General features: G+C 41.0%; 1 protein-coding gene across 2 annotated transcripts in view; it reads right to left on the minus strand.

Annotated features, from left to right (window-relative positions):
* ATP1B3 (ATPase Na+/K+ transporting subunit beta 3) overlaps positions 1 to 14,987 on the minus strand; it is a 41,168-nt gene extending 26,181 nt beyond the window's left edge. The window contains exons 1-2 of one of the 2 annotated variants that reach the window (XM_057316020.1): positions 13,923 to 14,127; positions 10,069 to 10,186 (exon numbers count right to left, since the gene is read on the minus strand). In XM_057316020.1, coding sequence (XP_057172003.1) covers positions 10,069 to 10,186; positions 13,923 to 13,961 — 157 coding nt within the window. In that variant the 5' untranslated portion in view covers positions 13,962 to 14,127. Of the gene's footprint in view, positions 1 to 10,068; positions 10,187 to 13,922; positions 14,128 to 14,608 lie in introns of those variants that run through there. The other variant, XM_026497163.4, reaches the window with a different exon arrangement.
* Between the last annotated feature and the right edge of the window lie 520 nt (positions 14,988 to 15,507).

The raw sequence follows: 15,507 nt of genomic DNA on the forward strand, positions 1-15,507 counted from the left end.
TGTTAATGGACCAGAGACTTAACAAATCAAATTCATAAATAGTGGTTACCTCTGAATAAGAGAGGAAGGGATCAGGACTGGGGATGTGGTCAAGGAGGATTTGAGTTTTAGCTACACTGTTTTAATTCTTTTTTTTGAAGAACTTATATAATATCTGACTTCAAAAACAGGACAATCACAGACCAAATTCTAAAACAAGTTAATACAACTGTGTATTTCCATTTTTAAAAGTTTTCTTTAAAAACCTAAGACAGAGGAAAAATGTATAAAGCAATGGTAAACAAAGAAACCAACCAGTAAGACTTACTGGCAACATCAAAGTATTGATTTTAATTTCTTTTTCTTATCAGTCTGAGGAATAATTTACACATAATAACTTTTATTAATTTCAACCGCACAATCTCAGGAAGTCTTTGACAGTTGCATAATCTGTGAAACCACCATGACACTACAGATACAGAACATTTCTATCACTTCCCAGAGTCTTTTTTTTTTTTTTTTTTTAGATTTTATTCATTTATTTGACAGAAATAGACAGCCAGCGAGAGAGGGAACACAAGCAGGAGGAGTGGGAGAGGAAGAAGCAGGCTCATAGCAGAGGAGCCTGATGTGGGGCTCGATCCCATAACGCCGGGATCACGCCCTGAGCCGAAGGCAGACGCTTAACCGCTGTGCCACCCAGGCACCCCCACTTCCCAGAGTCTTTGTGCCCCTTTGCAATCCACACATCATTCACCAGACAGCCAATGATCTCCTTTTGTCTCCACATTAATTTATATTGTTTATATTTTATATAAAGTTCAAATTTTTAATGTTTAAATTTAATAAATTAAAATCCCAAAAACACTATGGCGAGAATAATTTCATAGTAGTCAAATAAAAGACATTCTCAAAGTGAGCTAAAAAAATCCATTAAATGCTATTTATAGAAGAAAACCTAAAATTGTAACACATAATGGTTGAAAACAAAGTGGGTCTTGGCTAACAAAAAGAAATCTAGATGTGACATCATTACTCTAAGCAAACTAGAATTCAAAGTCAAACAGCATTAAGAGAACAAACATGTTTCATATTAAAATACATGAAGAAGATACACCAATAGCCATGAAGCCAGTGATGCTAAACAGCTTAAAATACGTAAAGCAAAAGCAAAATTACCACAATTATATATAGAGATTTTAACATACTTCTCCCAGAAATCCATAGATGAAGTAAATAATACCAAAAAGGACAGTAAGTACTTTTTTAAAGATTTATTTATTTGAGAGAGTGAGTGTGCACACGCACACACGAGGGCGGGGGAGGGGGGGCCTCAATCCCAGGACCCTGGGATTAACCGACTGAGCCACATAGGTGCCCTGGACAATAAGTATTTTTAAAACACAACTAACAGTTACCTAATACATGTAGAACTTTTGTAGTCACCAGGAAATATACTCCTTACAAACTTGGGACACTGTCCCTAAAAGGGACCATGACTTAAGTTACAAAAACACAAAAAGAGAAGTTAAAAACTTAAAAAAAAGGTCACATTCTCTAAAACCAAGGTAAATATATTAGAAATTAAAACAAAATTTAGAAAATAGACTTCTAACCAATCCTTGGATTAAAAAGACAATGAAACCTGAAATATTCAAAATTCAAAATAATAATGTAGTCAGAGCAGAAGCAAAGGAAAATCCTTAGATTCTTACACTAAAAAGCAAGTAAGATTAACAAAAAGGAGATAGGTTTTTAATTCAAAACTAAAATTAATCAAGGAAAGTGGGAAAGATTTAAGATAAACTAGAAACAAATGCAAAAGTATTTAATTTGATCAATAAAACCACTTTCAATTAGCAAACCTGAGAATAGATGAAATACATGATTTTTTTTTAGGAAAACAAACATTTCCAAATCAGAAGTTTTTACAAAAAATAAACAGAGCTCTACCCCTAAAACACATACCATGTCCACATGGCTTTAGTTGGTTCTCCCAATTTTCAAGGAATTTTTCTATAAACTATCCTTTTAGTATGCTCTGTAAGTTACCTAAATGGTTTTGATAAGCCCAGCATATGTGATACCTAAACTGGACAGTCCACACAATTTCACACATGTATTTTATTTTACAAATGCTCACATTGACCTTACATCTGTGAAATTTGTAAGAATGACACAGGAACAGAGATACAGATCAACAAAACCCAAGAAAAGATCCATAAGATGGAGTTCTACATGTAAGAAAGTTGGCAATTCAAATCAGTGAGGAAATAATGGATTATTCAATATATTTTGGGTTAAGTGATTAGAACAGCCCATTAAAAGATTGTTAAATTTGTGATGTTAATTTAAAACAAATATTTTTAAATAAAAGAATTAAAAGACAAAAGCAAGCAAAGAGATTGACCGTAAAAACAAAAACAAAAAAACAACCAGAAACTGAGCAAACAAAAATACACTCAGTTGCAGTTACCGAGATCCGGCAAATTAAACCAACCAGATAGCAGTATCCCATCAAACTGGCAAAAAAATTTTAAAGAGTGATAACATCCAATGCTCAGAAAGTCGAAGGGAAACCGGTACTTTTATCCACTGCTGGTGGGAGGATAAATTGGTACAGTCTATTATATAAAGGAGGACAGTCTATTAATATAAAAATAAGCATATACTATAAAGTGGTAATTCCATTTCTCAGTATCTATCCTAAATAGTGGCACATACACATAGCAGCAATTTTGAAGAGAAAAATTAGAAACAATCTAAATATTCATAACAAAATATATATCCAGATATATAGCTCTACACTATGGATTATGTAAATAATTCAAAGAAACGAGATAAATACACACTGACATGGAACACAGGACACATTAATGGGGGGCAAAGCAAGTTTTAGAACATACATTTTTCCTATTACTCATGTAAAAGTGGAAAATTACTTATTCCTACATATTCCATATATACCCACATACACACATAAGTATATACATATACATAAATGCACTGAAATAGGACTGGTAAGAAAACTGAATAACAATCATTGTCTATAGGAAAGACTCCACAATTGGTGGAAGACAATCAAGAACATATAAATGTATTCATGTATTCTCGGGGCACTTGGGTGGCTCAGCTGGTTGAGCCTCTGACTCTTTTTTTTTTAAGATTTTGTTTATTTGACAGACAGAGAGACAGCCATTGAAAGAGGGAACACAAGCAGGGGGAGTGGGAGAGGGAGAAGCAGGCTCCCAGCGGAGCAAGGAGCCTGATGTGGGGCTCAATCCCAGGACCCTGGGATCATGACCCCAGCCGAAGGCAGACGCTTAACAACTGAGCCACCCAGACGCCCCTGAGCCTCTGACTCTTGATTTCAGCTCAGGTCATGACCTCAAGGTTATGAGGTTGAGCCCCCATGTCCAGCTCTGCACTCAGAGTGGAGTCCGCTTGTCCCTATCCTTCTGCTCTTCCCCCACTCATGCTCTCTCTCTCAAATAAATAAATAAATAAATAAATAAGATCTTTTTAAAAAATGTATTTTTTCTTTAATATTCAGTTAGCAATGTTTATATATACACAGAAAGGCTGAATGTCAATGAACATCCATAGACACACCTAGATTCTACAGTTAATATTCTATTACATTGTATCTATTCCATTTATTTTTTAAATGCATTTCAAGTTCCAGATGTCAGTATGTATACTTCACCCCCAAACACTTCATGCATATTAACTAAAATTGAAGGAAAAAAATCACATTCAATGAAATACACAAACCTCTAATGTGCCATTACATGGGTTTTGACAATCACACCCAAAAAAATGAATAATACAATTAAAAAAATGGGCAGAAGACATGAATAGACATTTTTCCATTGATGACATACAGATGGCCAACAAACACATGAAAAGATGCCCAACATCACTTATCAGGGAAATGCAAATCAAAACTACAATGAAATATCACCTCACACCTGTCAGAATGGCTAAAATCAACACCACAAAAAACAAGAGGTGTTGGCAAGGATGTAGAGGAAGGGGAACCCTCTTACACTGTTGGTGGGAATGCAAACTGGTGCAGCCACTCTGGAAAACAGGATAGAGGTTCCTCAAAAAAATAAAAATAGAACTACCACGGCACCTCGCTGGCTCAGTCTATATGGAGCATGTGACTCCAGATCTCAGGGTTGTGAGTTCGAGCTCCACGTTGTTGGGCATAAAGTTTACTTATAAATAAAATCATAACCAGGAAAAAAAAAAAAAAACTACCCTATAATCCAGCAATTCCACTACTAGGTATTTACCCAAAGAACGCAAAAATATTAATTCAAAGGGATACATGCACTCTGATGTTTATCCACAATAGCCAAATCATGGAAACAGCCCAAGTGTCCATCAGTTGCTGAATGGATAAAGATGTGGTACATGAATGCATACACAAACACAGACCACACACACACACACACACACACACACACACACACACACACACACAGAGGCATGTTACTCAGCCATAAAAAAGAATGAAATCTTGCTATTTGCAACAACATGGATGGAGCTAGAGAGGTAATGCTAAGCGAAGTCAGTCAGTCAAAGACAAATACCATAGGATCTCACTCATATGTGAAATTTAAGAAACAAAACAAAGGAGCAAAGGGAATAAAGAAAGAAAGAACACCAAAGTCACTAACTGTAAAGAACAAACTGATGGTTACCAGCAGGGAGGTGGGGGGGGGGATGAGTAAAACAGGTGATGGGGATTAAGGAGGGCACTTGGGATGAGCACTGGTGTTGTATGGAAGTGCTGGATCACTGTTATTGTACACATGAAATATTACACAGTATGTTAACTAAAATTTAAAAACTTAAAAAAAAAAAGGGTTTTGATAAATGCATTCTATATGATCTAAGCCCCCAGCAAGAGACAAAACATTACACCACCCTACCAAGTTCTCTGGTGCCCCTTTCCAATCCCCATGACCACCGCCTTAGAGGAAAACACCATTATGGGCTTTTTTCCAGCACTGATAAGTGCTGCTTGCTTTAGAATTCATATAAATGAAATCATATTGTACGTATTCTCTTAGATAAAGCTTCTTTTCTGCTCACCCTAATTGTGAAATTCATCCATGTTCTGTGTATCCACAGTTCGTTCCTTTTACTGTTGAGTAGTATTCTGCTGTTTGGGCATACCAGGTTACCTGTTCTGCTGATGGACACTTGGGCTGTTTCCAGTTGGAGCTACTATGAATATTCTTGTACACGTATTTTTGTGGATATGTTTTCATTTCTCTTGGGTAAACACCTAGGAGCAGAACTGCGGGGTCATGGGGTAGGTATATATTTACTTTTATAAGAAATTGCCAGACCTTTATCCAAAGTGGATATACCATGTATTACAATTTAAAAATCATTACTATTAACACTGATTACCCAGAAAAGAAGCTGAAGAGGACAATGGACTGATTATTCACATCTGTACTGCAAAAATTCAAACAATAGTGTTACTTTCATTATTTAAAAAGAACAAAGCCAAGAGTCTACATCTCATTTAAGACCAGTTCAGATTTCTTGAGTCAGCCTACACTGACACTAGCTTCTAAAGAGGTCAGCAAACCACAGCAGCTGCCTGTTTTTGTAAATAAAATATTGCACATAGCTAGGTCCATTAGTTTACAAATTGTCTCTTGCCACTTTCAAGCTACAATAGCTGAGCTGAGTAGTTGCAACAGACACCAGATGGCTGGCAAAGCCTAAAGTATTATCTGGTCCCTTAAAGAAAAAGCTTGCTGCCTGCTGTTGTTCTCAAGCATTTATATACTTTTTTTTTTCCATTTCAAAGTGACATTTAGAAACTATCTTCTGCAACTTTTCTCCTACAGAAGAAACTAAAACCTAGAGATTTTAAATGACTTATCTAAGCTTGGCTGATGTATGGAACTAGAAATTAGGTCTATATTCTGAGTGAGTCCTTGTCTGGTCATCTCAAGATATTGGTATACTTCTACGATTCATGAAGTAAAAAAAATATATATATATATATGCCCACAGGCTCACTTTTACTATGATGCCCTATCTGGAAACTTCAAAATGAATTAGTTTAGTGGGACAGAATCACGGTAAGGTTAAGGGGAATTATGCCTTTATATACAAGTGTCTCCACAAATAAGACCCAAAATACTCTCACTTTTAGCCTAAGGAACAGGTGAATCACAAGCTGAAATTGATTAAACGACAATTTGTGTAGCCAAAAAAAAAAAAAAAAGTGCTTTTTTGTAAATCCTGATTTGTGAGAATATCTACTTAGTAGGAGTAATGTATATAAACCACCATAATCCAGGATACAAAGTTTTAGTTGTTACAGGAGATAAATGTGGTATTATTTTCACCTTGGCATATCAGAGAACGCTTACGATAGCTGACACGCAAAGTTTAAGTCTCTGAAGTAGGGAAGAACTTATGATGCAGAGATGAAGGGTATGGGCAAGGGAATGAGCAGAGCATTCCAGATACATCCATTCTGGCTATGACATGTGGTATATGGGGACTAAGGTGGGAAACGACAGGTTATAAGGTTGGAAACTTAGTTCTAAGCCAGTATGTAGTGAGCCTGGAATGCCAGGCTGTTTGGAAATTATTTCAACCTTCTGAAAGCAGTGGGATTCCAAACACAATTTTAGGGTATGGGACGTAGCACGACCAAATCTGTAGCCTTAAAAATAACCTGACAGCAGTGAAGTTACACTGGTTTAGGTCACAATGATTCCAACTGACTCCTGGGATCTTTCTGGGGATGCCTCCGGAGTTAAGAGCTCACCTTCCCCAAAAGTCAGTAACACAACAACTTTTTTTTTAAGCAGCAGGTAAAAACTGGAAAGGCAATGGCCTATCTGAACTTGGAACAACTATGGAAGTCACAAAAGCTCTTCATCTGGCGCTTTAAGTTTTTAATCAGAGAATTTATAAGAAAAGGCACTACCAGACCCCGATACAGTGGAGCCAGGGTTGATGGGAGTGTTAAGAACTAGGAAATTTCATGGGGCGCCTGGGTGGCACAGTCATTAAGCGTCTGCCTTCGGCTCAGGGCGTGATCCCAGCGTTCTGGGATCGAGCCCCCACATCAGGCTCCTCTGCTGGGAGCCTGCTTCTTCCTCTCCCACTCCCCCTGCTTGTGTTCTCTCTCGCTGGCTCTCTCTGTCAAATAAATAAATAAAATCTTAAAAAAAAAAAAAAAGAACTAGGAAATTTCAAACAGGTGGTTAGTATTATAAAGCTATGAAAAGTGAGCACCCTGCGTTCCCTCTGAATAGGGTCTTCATAAGATGTGGCGGGGGTGGGGGACAGGAGTAGGGCAGAGAAAATTAACTCCTGATTAATCGTAGTAGTGGCAATGAGGGTGTGGGTCACAGATTTAAGAGATGTTACAGAAGTAGAACTGGCATGATCTGGCCATGTTTAGAGCCCAAATGACAGAAAAGATAGTAACCCCCGTTTTCAAAAATTGCAAATACAGGAGCAACTCAGAACTTCAGTACAGGAAGGGGAAAAAGCTCTGTTTGCCAGGTGATACATAAGGTAGTTTAGTAACAGAGCCAGTCAAGACATCTAAGCCTCTCCCTCTCAGGTTTATGAGATATCCAGGAAGCAACTGAATCTGAGAGAGGTGTTAACCAAGAAGTAAAATGTGTGAGTGATCTTTGCAATTGTTTTATAAGATTGCCAGGGAAGAAGATGTGGAGAAAACAAGGCCAAAGACAGCAGCTGGGAAATACACATTTAGGAAATGAGACCAGGAAAAACAGACAGGAAGGAATCCGAAAAGAAATGATTAGATAGTAATGAGCGGGGAGTGGTGGTGGTAAGGGTACATAAAGGGCCACTATTTACATGCCAGAACCTGCCAAAGAAAAGTACCTTATGTCCTGGACGAGGGTCAGTCCCAAAGTCATACCTTACCAAGGCATTAACATAATACTAAGTAGAAGTCACAAATAAGAGCCAGTCTACAAACAACTTAGTTACAAAGTTCAAACAGATGTGGGCGGCTGCTAAGTTAAATAATTCTTTTCAGAAATATTAGTAGAGCACCCTGCAGGGCAGAGAATGACACTGTTAAATAAGTGCCTGTTAAATTTAAGAGAAGTTAAAAAAAAAAAAAAAACCTTCATGTAGGTCTCATAAGAGCAGTATAAGACGCTGAACAGAGCAATAAAGCAGAAAGCAGGAGACTTGGATAATAAGCGTGTTTCTGTTATCCTAATCAGATGCACCACTCAGGCATGCCACAAACTCAGCTGAATCTCCAAAGAGAAAGTTAAGTGGAAGCTTTGAACACTAAACTTCTATGAAAACTCGCAGTGCTATTAAAAAAAGGGGGGTAGGATGCCCAAACATTGGGGAACTGTTATACTATGATACACCAATACCAACAAAGACATTTTTTAAAATGTTGCAAAAATGGGACACCTGGGGGGTTCAGTCCGTTAAGGGTCTACCTTCAGTTCAGTCCGTTAAGGGTCTACCTCATGATCCCAGGGTCCTGGGATTGAGTCCCACATTGGGCTCCTTGCTCAGCAGGGAGCCTGCTTCTCCCTCCCCCCCACCTGCCGCTTCCCCCTGCTTGTGCTGTCAGATAAATAAATAAAATCTTAAAAAAAAAAAGAAGGTTGCAAAAAGACTAATTACATGGAAACATTTCATAATAGTGCTCATTCATTCAACCTGTTTTTATTACCTTCCTGCTAAGTGCTGAGCAACAGGCTCAGTGTTAGCGAATCAAAGATGAGTGAATAAGAAACTTATATTCTAGTAAACAGGCAACACTACTACTACAAAAAATCATAAATGCTATTATAAAAAAAAAAAACTATTACGGGATACACGGGAGCACTTGTCACAGTCTTAAGGCAAAGAGGGGTTCAAAGATGTTTACCAGAGATCAGGCTACCAAAGCTAACATCGGAGTACCCAGCCCAAGGTGAAGGAAAGAGAGACTCAAGCTAGGAAACAGGCCCAGAAGGGGTAGAGAATGGTAGAGAGATGACGAGAGAGAAGTCAGCGAGCTTACAGTGTGTGTCACACTAAGGAGGCCTAGAGGGCAAGGGAGATTTACATGAAGAGGTGTGTGAAGTACTTCAGAGTCCTATGAAACATCCGATTTAAGATCTTTGTCAGGCAGTTGGTTCTTTTAATATAAAAAAAGTCATACCAACTACAAATGCAGATTTGAGAGTCTCAACATAGAGATAGTAACTAAAGACACCAGAATACATAAATTCTAGCAGGAAGTGTGGACAGCCCCCACAGAACTGATGGAGGACCAAGGTTACCCCCAACACATCAACCTCTAAGGTGGCAGAGGAATAAAAACCATTCCCCTAAAACATTAAGTGGTAAAACTAGGTATCTAACTGCATATTTTAAAATTTTATACATTAAAAAAAAACTATTTACAAAAAGGAAATAGACCATAAAAATGTTAATAGTGGTTGTTCTAAGTGGTTAAAGATTACAGATTTTATTTCAAAATCAATGCAATAAATGCATAATTAGGAAATAATAAATTTATCTTTCAGAGTTAGCTTTTTTTTTCTTTCCACTAAACAGTGTTAAATGACTGCTCTTTAATCAAACGTGACAAATCATGAAATATTGCTACTAAAGACAGGCACGTTTTTAAACTTCTTTTAATGCAACTAATTTAATTCTATAGATATAAATTAGAAAGTCAATTTCAAAGAATCAAATTATTTTGGGGGTAGAGGAAAGTTGCTCTTTAACAACAGTAAAGCACATACTACCGTAATTAAAACATCTAGAACATAACACACACACTTACCCTGTCCCCTCCCTTCCACTACCAGTCCAGGAAGTGCTGTCTCCTGCTGGGTGATGGCTCAGTATGCCTCTGCTGCTGCCGCTGCCACACCCACCACTGACCTTCATTTATAGCCTGCGCACAGGGTAAGGCGAGTCCTGTTACTTTCCCAACAGTGCACAGTTTTGTAAAGTTTCTTTAATATGTCACACTCCACAGGACAAAGAACAACATCTTACAAAACTATATGATACTGGGAAAATAAACACACTTGCCTTCTCCCCTACAGTCAAACACCCAAGATGGGATGGAGTCTGATCTCCAAGGCAGAGCATTTACTGAGGCATGACCCAGAATGGGAGCAGGTGACTGAGAAAATGGCACTTCATGGATCTATAATAAAAGAAAAAGTACATGAACAAAATATAGGTGTTAGTAGTTTTGGTCCAGAATCCTGACTATGCTTGGAAAGCAGCAACTCAAGTTTTAAGTTAATATGAATATAAAGCATCTACTGACAGATAGCCTTAAGATAAGGAACTCCAAAGAAGCCCACAGCAGATGTCATTAAATGACATCAAGTCACAGCAGTCAAAATAAAAAACAGTCTGGCCTTGGAGGTAGTCTAAAGGCCAAGGATTCTACTGCTGAGTAAACTTTGACGAATCAGACCTATGAGTTCAATTTTCTCACCTATGAAATGAGGGCACAAGGCTAGATTAGTGGCTTTCAAGTTCTTGACTTTGAGCCACAGTAAGAAACACATTTTACATCAGGGTATCTGTATATGCAAAATACAGAGAAGTTTCATGGAACATGCTTCCTTGGAATAAACTTATTAGGTAGAATAAAATGGTATTTTTACTATTCTATTTCATCATTCTTAAATATGTTAATTGCAACACATGGTCCATTACAGTTTAAATAACAACAGAGGATCTCTAGGCTATTTTTCACTCTAATTATGTTTACTGCGTTTAGGTTTATTATCTGCAGCATAAGCCACAAGACGCTAAATTTTCTTTGTCCTGTGTTTTCATACATGGCAATTACTTATTCCTGATGTGGCCTTACTGTCCAGCCTAAGACACCAACTCTAGATTCACTGATGACCTACATAGTGTGCTTTATTTTAGATAGTCGTTGTGAAAATCAAATGAGGTAATTTTATGTATGTAATGATTCTGAAATTGCCAAACATTCAAGAAGCTACTCAAAATCTTTTATATAGGGACGCCCAGCTGTCTCAGTGAGTACAGTGTGCATATAACTCATGATCTCAGGGTTGTGGATTCAAGCCACATGCTGGGTACAGAGATTACTTAAAAAAATAAAATCTTAAAAAAACAAATCTTTTACATAACCATTTCAGATAACAATGTGGTATAACCTGTAGTATTTTCACTTTATCCCAACTGTAAATGGCAAAACTACTTTTTAAATGTGTGCTTTTAGCGATGCCTAGGTGGCTGTCAGTTAAACGTCCAACTGTTGATTTTAGTTCTGATCATGATCTCAGGATGGTGGGATCGAGCCCCGAATCAGGCTGCACACTGGGCATGGAGCCTGCTTAAGATTCTCTTTCTCAAGATTCTCTCTCTCCCTCTGCCCCCTCCCCCAAATGTATACTTTTAATATATCCCATGCACTGGTGAGGAACTTCAGATTAAATGGGACAAATGTACTTTAGAATGTAAAAAAGAGAACATCTGAAATGAATGTCTTTATAAAATCCTTAGGGTAGAGAAGGCTTTTTTTCTACACACCAGCGGATACAGCAAGTTTATCAAGGTCCCCCCCCCAAAAGTAATCCCCCCACATTTACATTCAAAAGAACGAGGAAAAAACTGCAAATGAGTTTCTTAAAAAACAAAACAAAAAACCAAAAAACAAAATAAAAACCTAACACATTTCCAAAATGTAAAGGGTACACATATTATACACGACCTAGAAATTCCACTAGTAGAAACATATCTCAAGAAATAAATTTGCAAAAATATACTCTCAAGGCTGAAGGAAGGGACTGGGAGGACAGACCAGTACATACAATAAATAACTGGTTAAAAAAAAATCAGGGGGGGCGCCTGGGTTGCACAGCGGTTAAGCGTCTGCCTTCGGCTCAGGGCGTGATCCTGGCGTCGTGGGATCGAGCCCCACATCAGGCTCCTCCGCTATGAGCCTGCTTCTTCCTCTCCCACTCCCCCTGCTTGTGTTCCCTCTCTCGCTGGCTGTCTCTATCTCTGTCGAATAAATAAATAAAATCTTAAAAAAAAAAAAATCAGGAGTTACTCATATTTCCCTGGATATCTCCCATGCACACATAGGCTACATGTTAATAAACATATTTGTTTTTAAAAAATCACAGTAGTACATGGAACTATACAATAGAACATTAGTCAGCCATTAAAATGATGATACAGATCTTTATTAAAATGGGAAGGTGCCCACAATATACTCAAAACACTAAGGGGTGCCTGGGTGGCTCAGTCAGTTGGGCCACCAACTCTTGGTTCTGGCTTGGGCCAGATCTCGAGGGCCTTGGGGTCAAGCCCCAGGTTTCAGCTCCGGGCTCATCAGGAAAGTCTGCTTGAAAGATTCTCCCCCTCTGCCCCTCCCCCAGCTCTCTCTCTAAAATAAATAAGTTAAAAAGAAACACTATAAAGCAACACTTATTGTATGATTTCGTTTAAAAAAATTAACATTATACTCTTTTAAGTCTGCCCAGATATATACAGAAATATTAATAGTGGACATCTCTGCAGTAATGAGATCAGGCAGCTAGCCCATACAGTGCCTTTCTGATAATTAGAACAAGATACCCCTTTCTCAAGGCAGACTCCCCACACAGCCTGGAGAGCTGAGTATGGACTTCGCCCTCTACCACACCCACATATATCCTTAGAGAGATGCCCTTATGATGGGATTGGATTGCGGATAATTTATGACATTTTGCACTGGTTTACTACAATTCCAATAAATTCAGAAATGTACTATTTGTTGATAAAAGTTAACATTTTCAATTTGGAAAAAAGGTCTTGCCTTAATCCTTCTAAAATAAATCCCAACTTTACTGTACCGTAGCCGCCCTTCTATAATGCCTACACTTCGATCATTTGTGCACATTACCTACTTAAATGCACATACCCAATAAAATCTCAACCTCAACATCATATAAATACAAAGCTTAGACAAGAAGCACTATCCGCAGTAAGAAATGTCATTCTACCAAAAAATGAAGGTACTTATTTCTGGAAATGAGAAGGCACTGAGGAAGGTAGTCTACAAACATTAATCCCTCTCCACCACTCAAAAATTCCTTCAGCAAAAAGGTAGCACATTCTAGAAGCAATAATTTCACCATTTTCCCCCATTTAACTACGGATGCAAGATTTATTTCCTTTTCACATTAGTGGGTTCCCAAAAGACAGCTATCTAAATAAATAAAAATCATGAGTGTTAGTTAGGCAAGACATCTGTAAAATAATAAAACCGCTGGACTAGGATTAAAGGACAACTGGGTTCTTTTCTTGGCTATGTGGAATATGTAATTTTACACAAAGCAAAATCACAACCTCTCTAGATCTCATTTTTCTCATCTCTAAACTGGGAGTTGGGCTAAAAACCTCCAAGGCCCCTTTCAGCTTGTGATAGGGCTTTAAGCCGACTTTCCATTCCGGAGGAGCCGATTTCAGTCAGTAGCAACAGTTTATTTTCTGAGTCATAGCTAATTTACTCTCCTCATGCTTCTTTTAAAGATGTCGTGCCCAAATAGTTCTCCCACTCTAGAAATTTATTCTCACTCAGAAAAAAAAGGTCAAGACCCATCAACAAAACGTTTTTCAAAGGGCAAAAGAAAAGAAAAAAAGAAAGAAGCACTAGTCCTTATTCAGACATTAATACAATTTTTCGGGGGGAAAAGAGACACCCTAAAGCAGTACTCTATCAGTGGATGGTTTAAATATTACTTGTAAAACAAAGAACTTATATTCATAGAAAAACTAACACACACAACCATCACACGTTTTGAAGGCACAAAAATTGTGCCACCTGGGATTTACTTTCCCCAAAAGAAGCCTATTTGCTAGGAAGAAAACGCCTGTAATTACAAAGGAATCAGGCAGGTACCAACCTTTTTAATGGTCTTTTCACTGTCCAAATTCAAGCGCATTTCGTGTACCAAGTACTTGTGTGACTAACTCACCGCGGCACATTCATGCAACCCACACACTTAACACTCGCACTCTTCCGACCGGGGTGGCAGCGTGGACGAGTCACAAGATAGCGGCGAGAGTGGAAATTTCCTCTCCCCGGGAGTGGGGCAGGGTCTGGCTTCCCCGAACCGCTGGGCGCCACCGGCCGCCTCTGCCAGGGCCTCTCCCGGACAGCGCGCTCGGTACAAAGGGAGGCCCGGGCGTTCGGCCCCCGCACGCTCGGGGCTCGACTCTGGGCAGGGGTCCCCGGCCTCCGGCGCCGCTCGGGGCCGGAGGCCGGAGCAGCACGTGCGCTCCGCTCCCGGCCGGGAGGAAGGAACTGGCGCGGCCCGGCGGGGACTGCCAGAGGGCCCGGCTGCCTCGGGAGCCAGCGGCGGCCCGCCCGCCACGCTAGAAATGAATGGGGCCGCGCCGCCCCTCCTCCGCCGCCGCCCATACGACAGTCTGGCGGCCCCGGACGAAAACCGCTGTGGGCGGCGGAGGCTGCGGCTACTCTTAGGGCCCCCGCGCGGGGAGCCATCTCCCGCCTTTCCTTTCCCACCCGACCCCGCCCGGCGCCCCCCGGACCGCGGCCGGCCCCGGCGCCCAACCGCCGCCCGCTCACCCCAGCTCTTGGCGGTGCGCCCCAGGAACTCTCCGGTGGTCGGGTTGTAGATGAAGAGCTTCCACTCGGCTAGGCTCTGGTTGAAGGACTTCTTCTCTTTCTTCGTCATGGTGTGTGTGCAGACGGCGAGGGGAGCGGCGGCCGCGGCGGTGGAGGCGGCGAGAAGCGCGGAGGCGCGTCCCGGCTCAAGCGGCACAGCCCGGAGACGGCGGCGGAAAGCGGAACGGCCGAGGACACCACCTCGCTGCGGTGCGCACTCGAGCCTACTGCGCCGCGCGAGCCCGGCGGCCGCTCGGGCCGCGGGAGCCTGACGTCTCCGACCGCCGCAACCAATCCGCGCGCCGCTCAGCCCGCGCCGCCGCCGCCGCCGCCGCCACTGCCTCCCGCCCGCCGCCCGGCGCAGCCCGTTTCTGCGAGGACGCCCCGCCCAGGGCCGCGGCCCCGCCTCGCCCCGCCCCCTCTCGCCCCACGCCTCCCCGCCCGACTGGGGGACGCTCGGGGCTCCCTCTCCCCTGGTCAGAGGAAGCAGAAACCACACATGGCAACTTTAAAAATCATGAGGGCTACATAAACAAATTTATAATAACAAGCCAAAGGTGGGCGTCCCTGACCTGCAGGTTTCTCAGGAGGAGGAGTCTGGGGAGATGCTGTGGGCAACCGGGCCCGACGGCACCTCAGCTCCTTGCCTGAGGCGGCGCGGGACCGGAGAACACGGAAACGACTCCGGTTTGCCAGAGTCGTCTTCACCGAGGAGGGGACTTCACCACCCTCTCCCCGAATGGCCTCGCAGACCGTCTCCAGGCGTTCTGCTTTGGGCTCTATGACGTGACTAAAAGATAGTCCGCGGGAGGATCCCGTGAGGCATCTAGTGTAGTACACCCTGCTGCTCAGAGAATGTC

This window comes from Ursus arctos, unplaced genomic scaffold, assembly GCF_023065955.2.
Source record: "Ursus arctos isolate Adak ecotype North America unplaced genomic scaffold, UrsArc2.0 scaffold_20, whole genome shotgun sequence".
Classification (NCBI taxonomy): Eukaryota; Metazoa; Chordata; class Mammalia; order Carnivora; family Ursidae; genus Ursus; species Ursus arctos.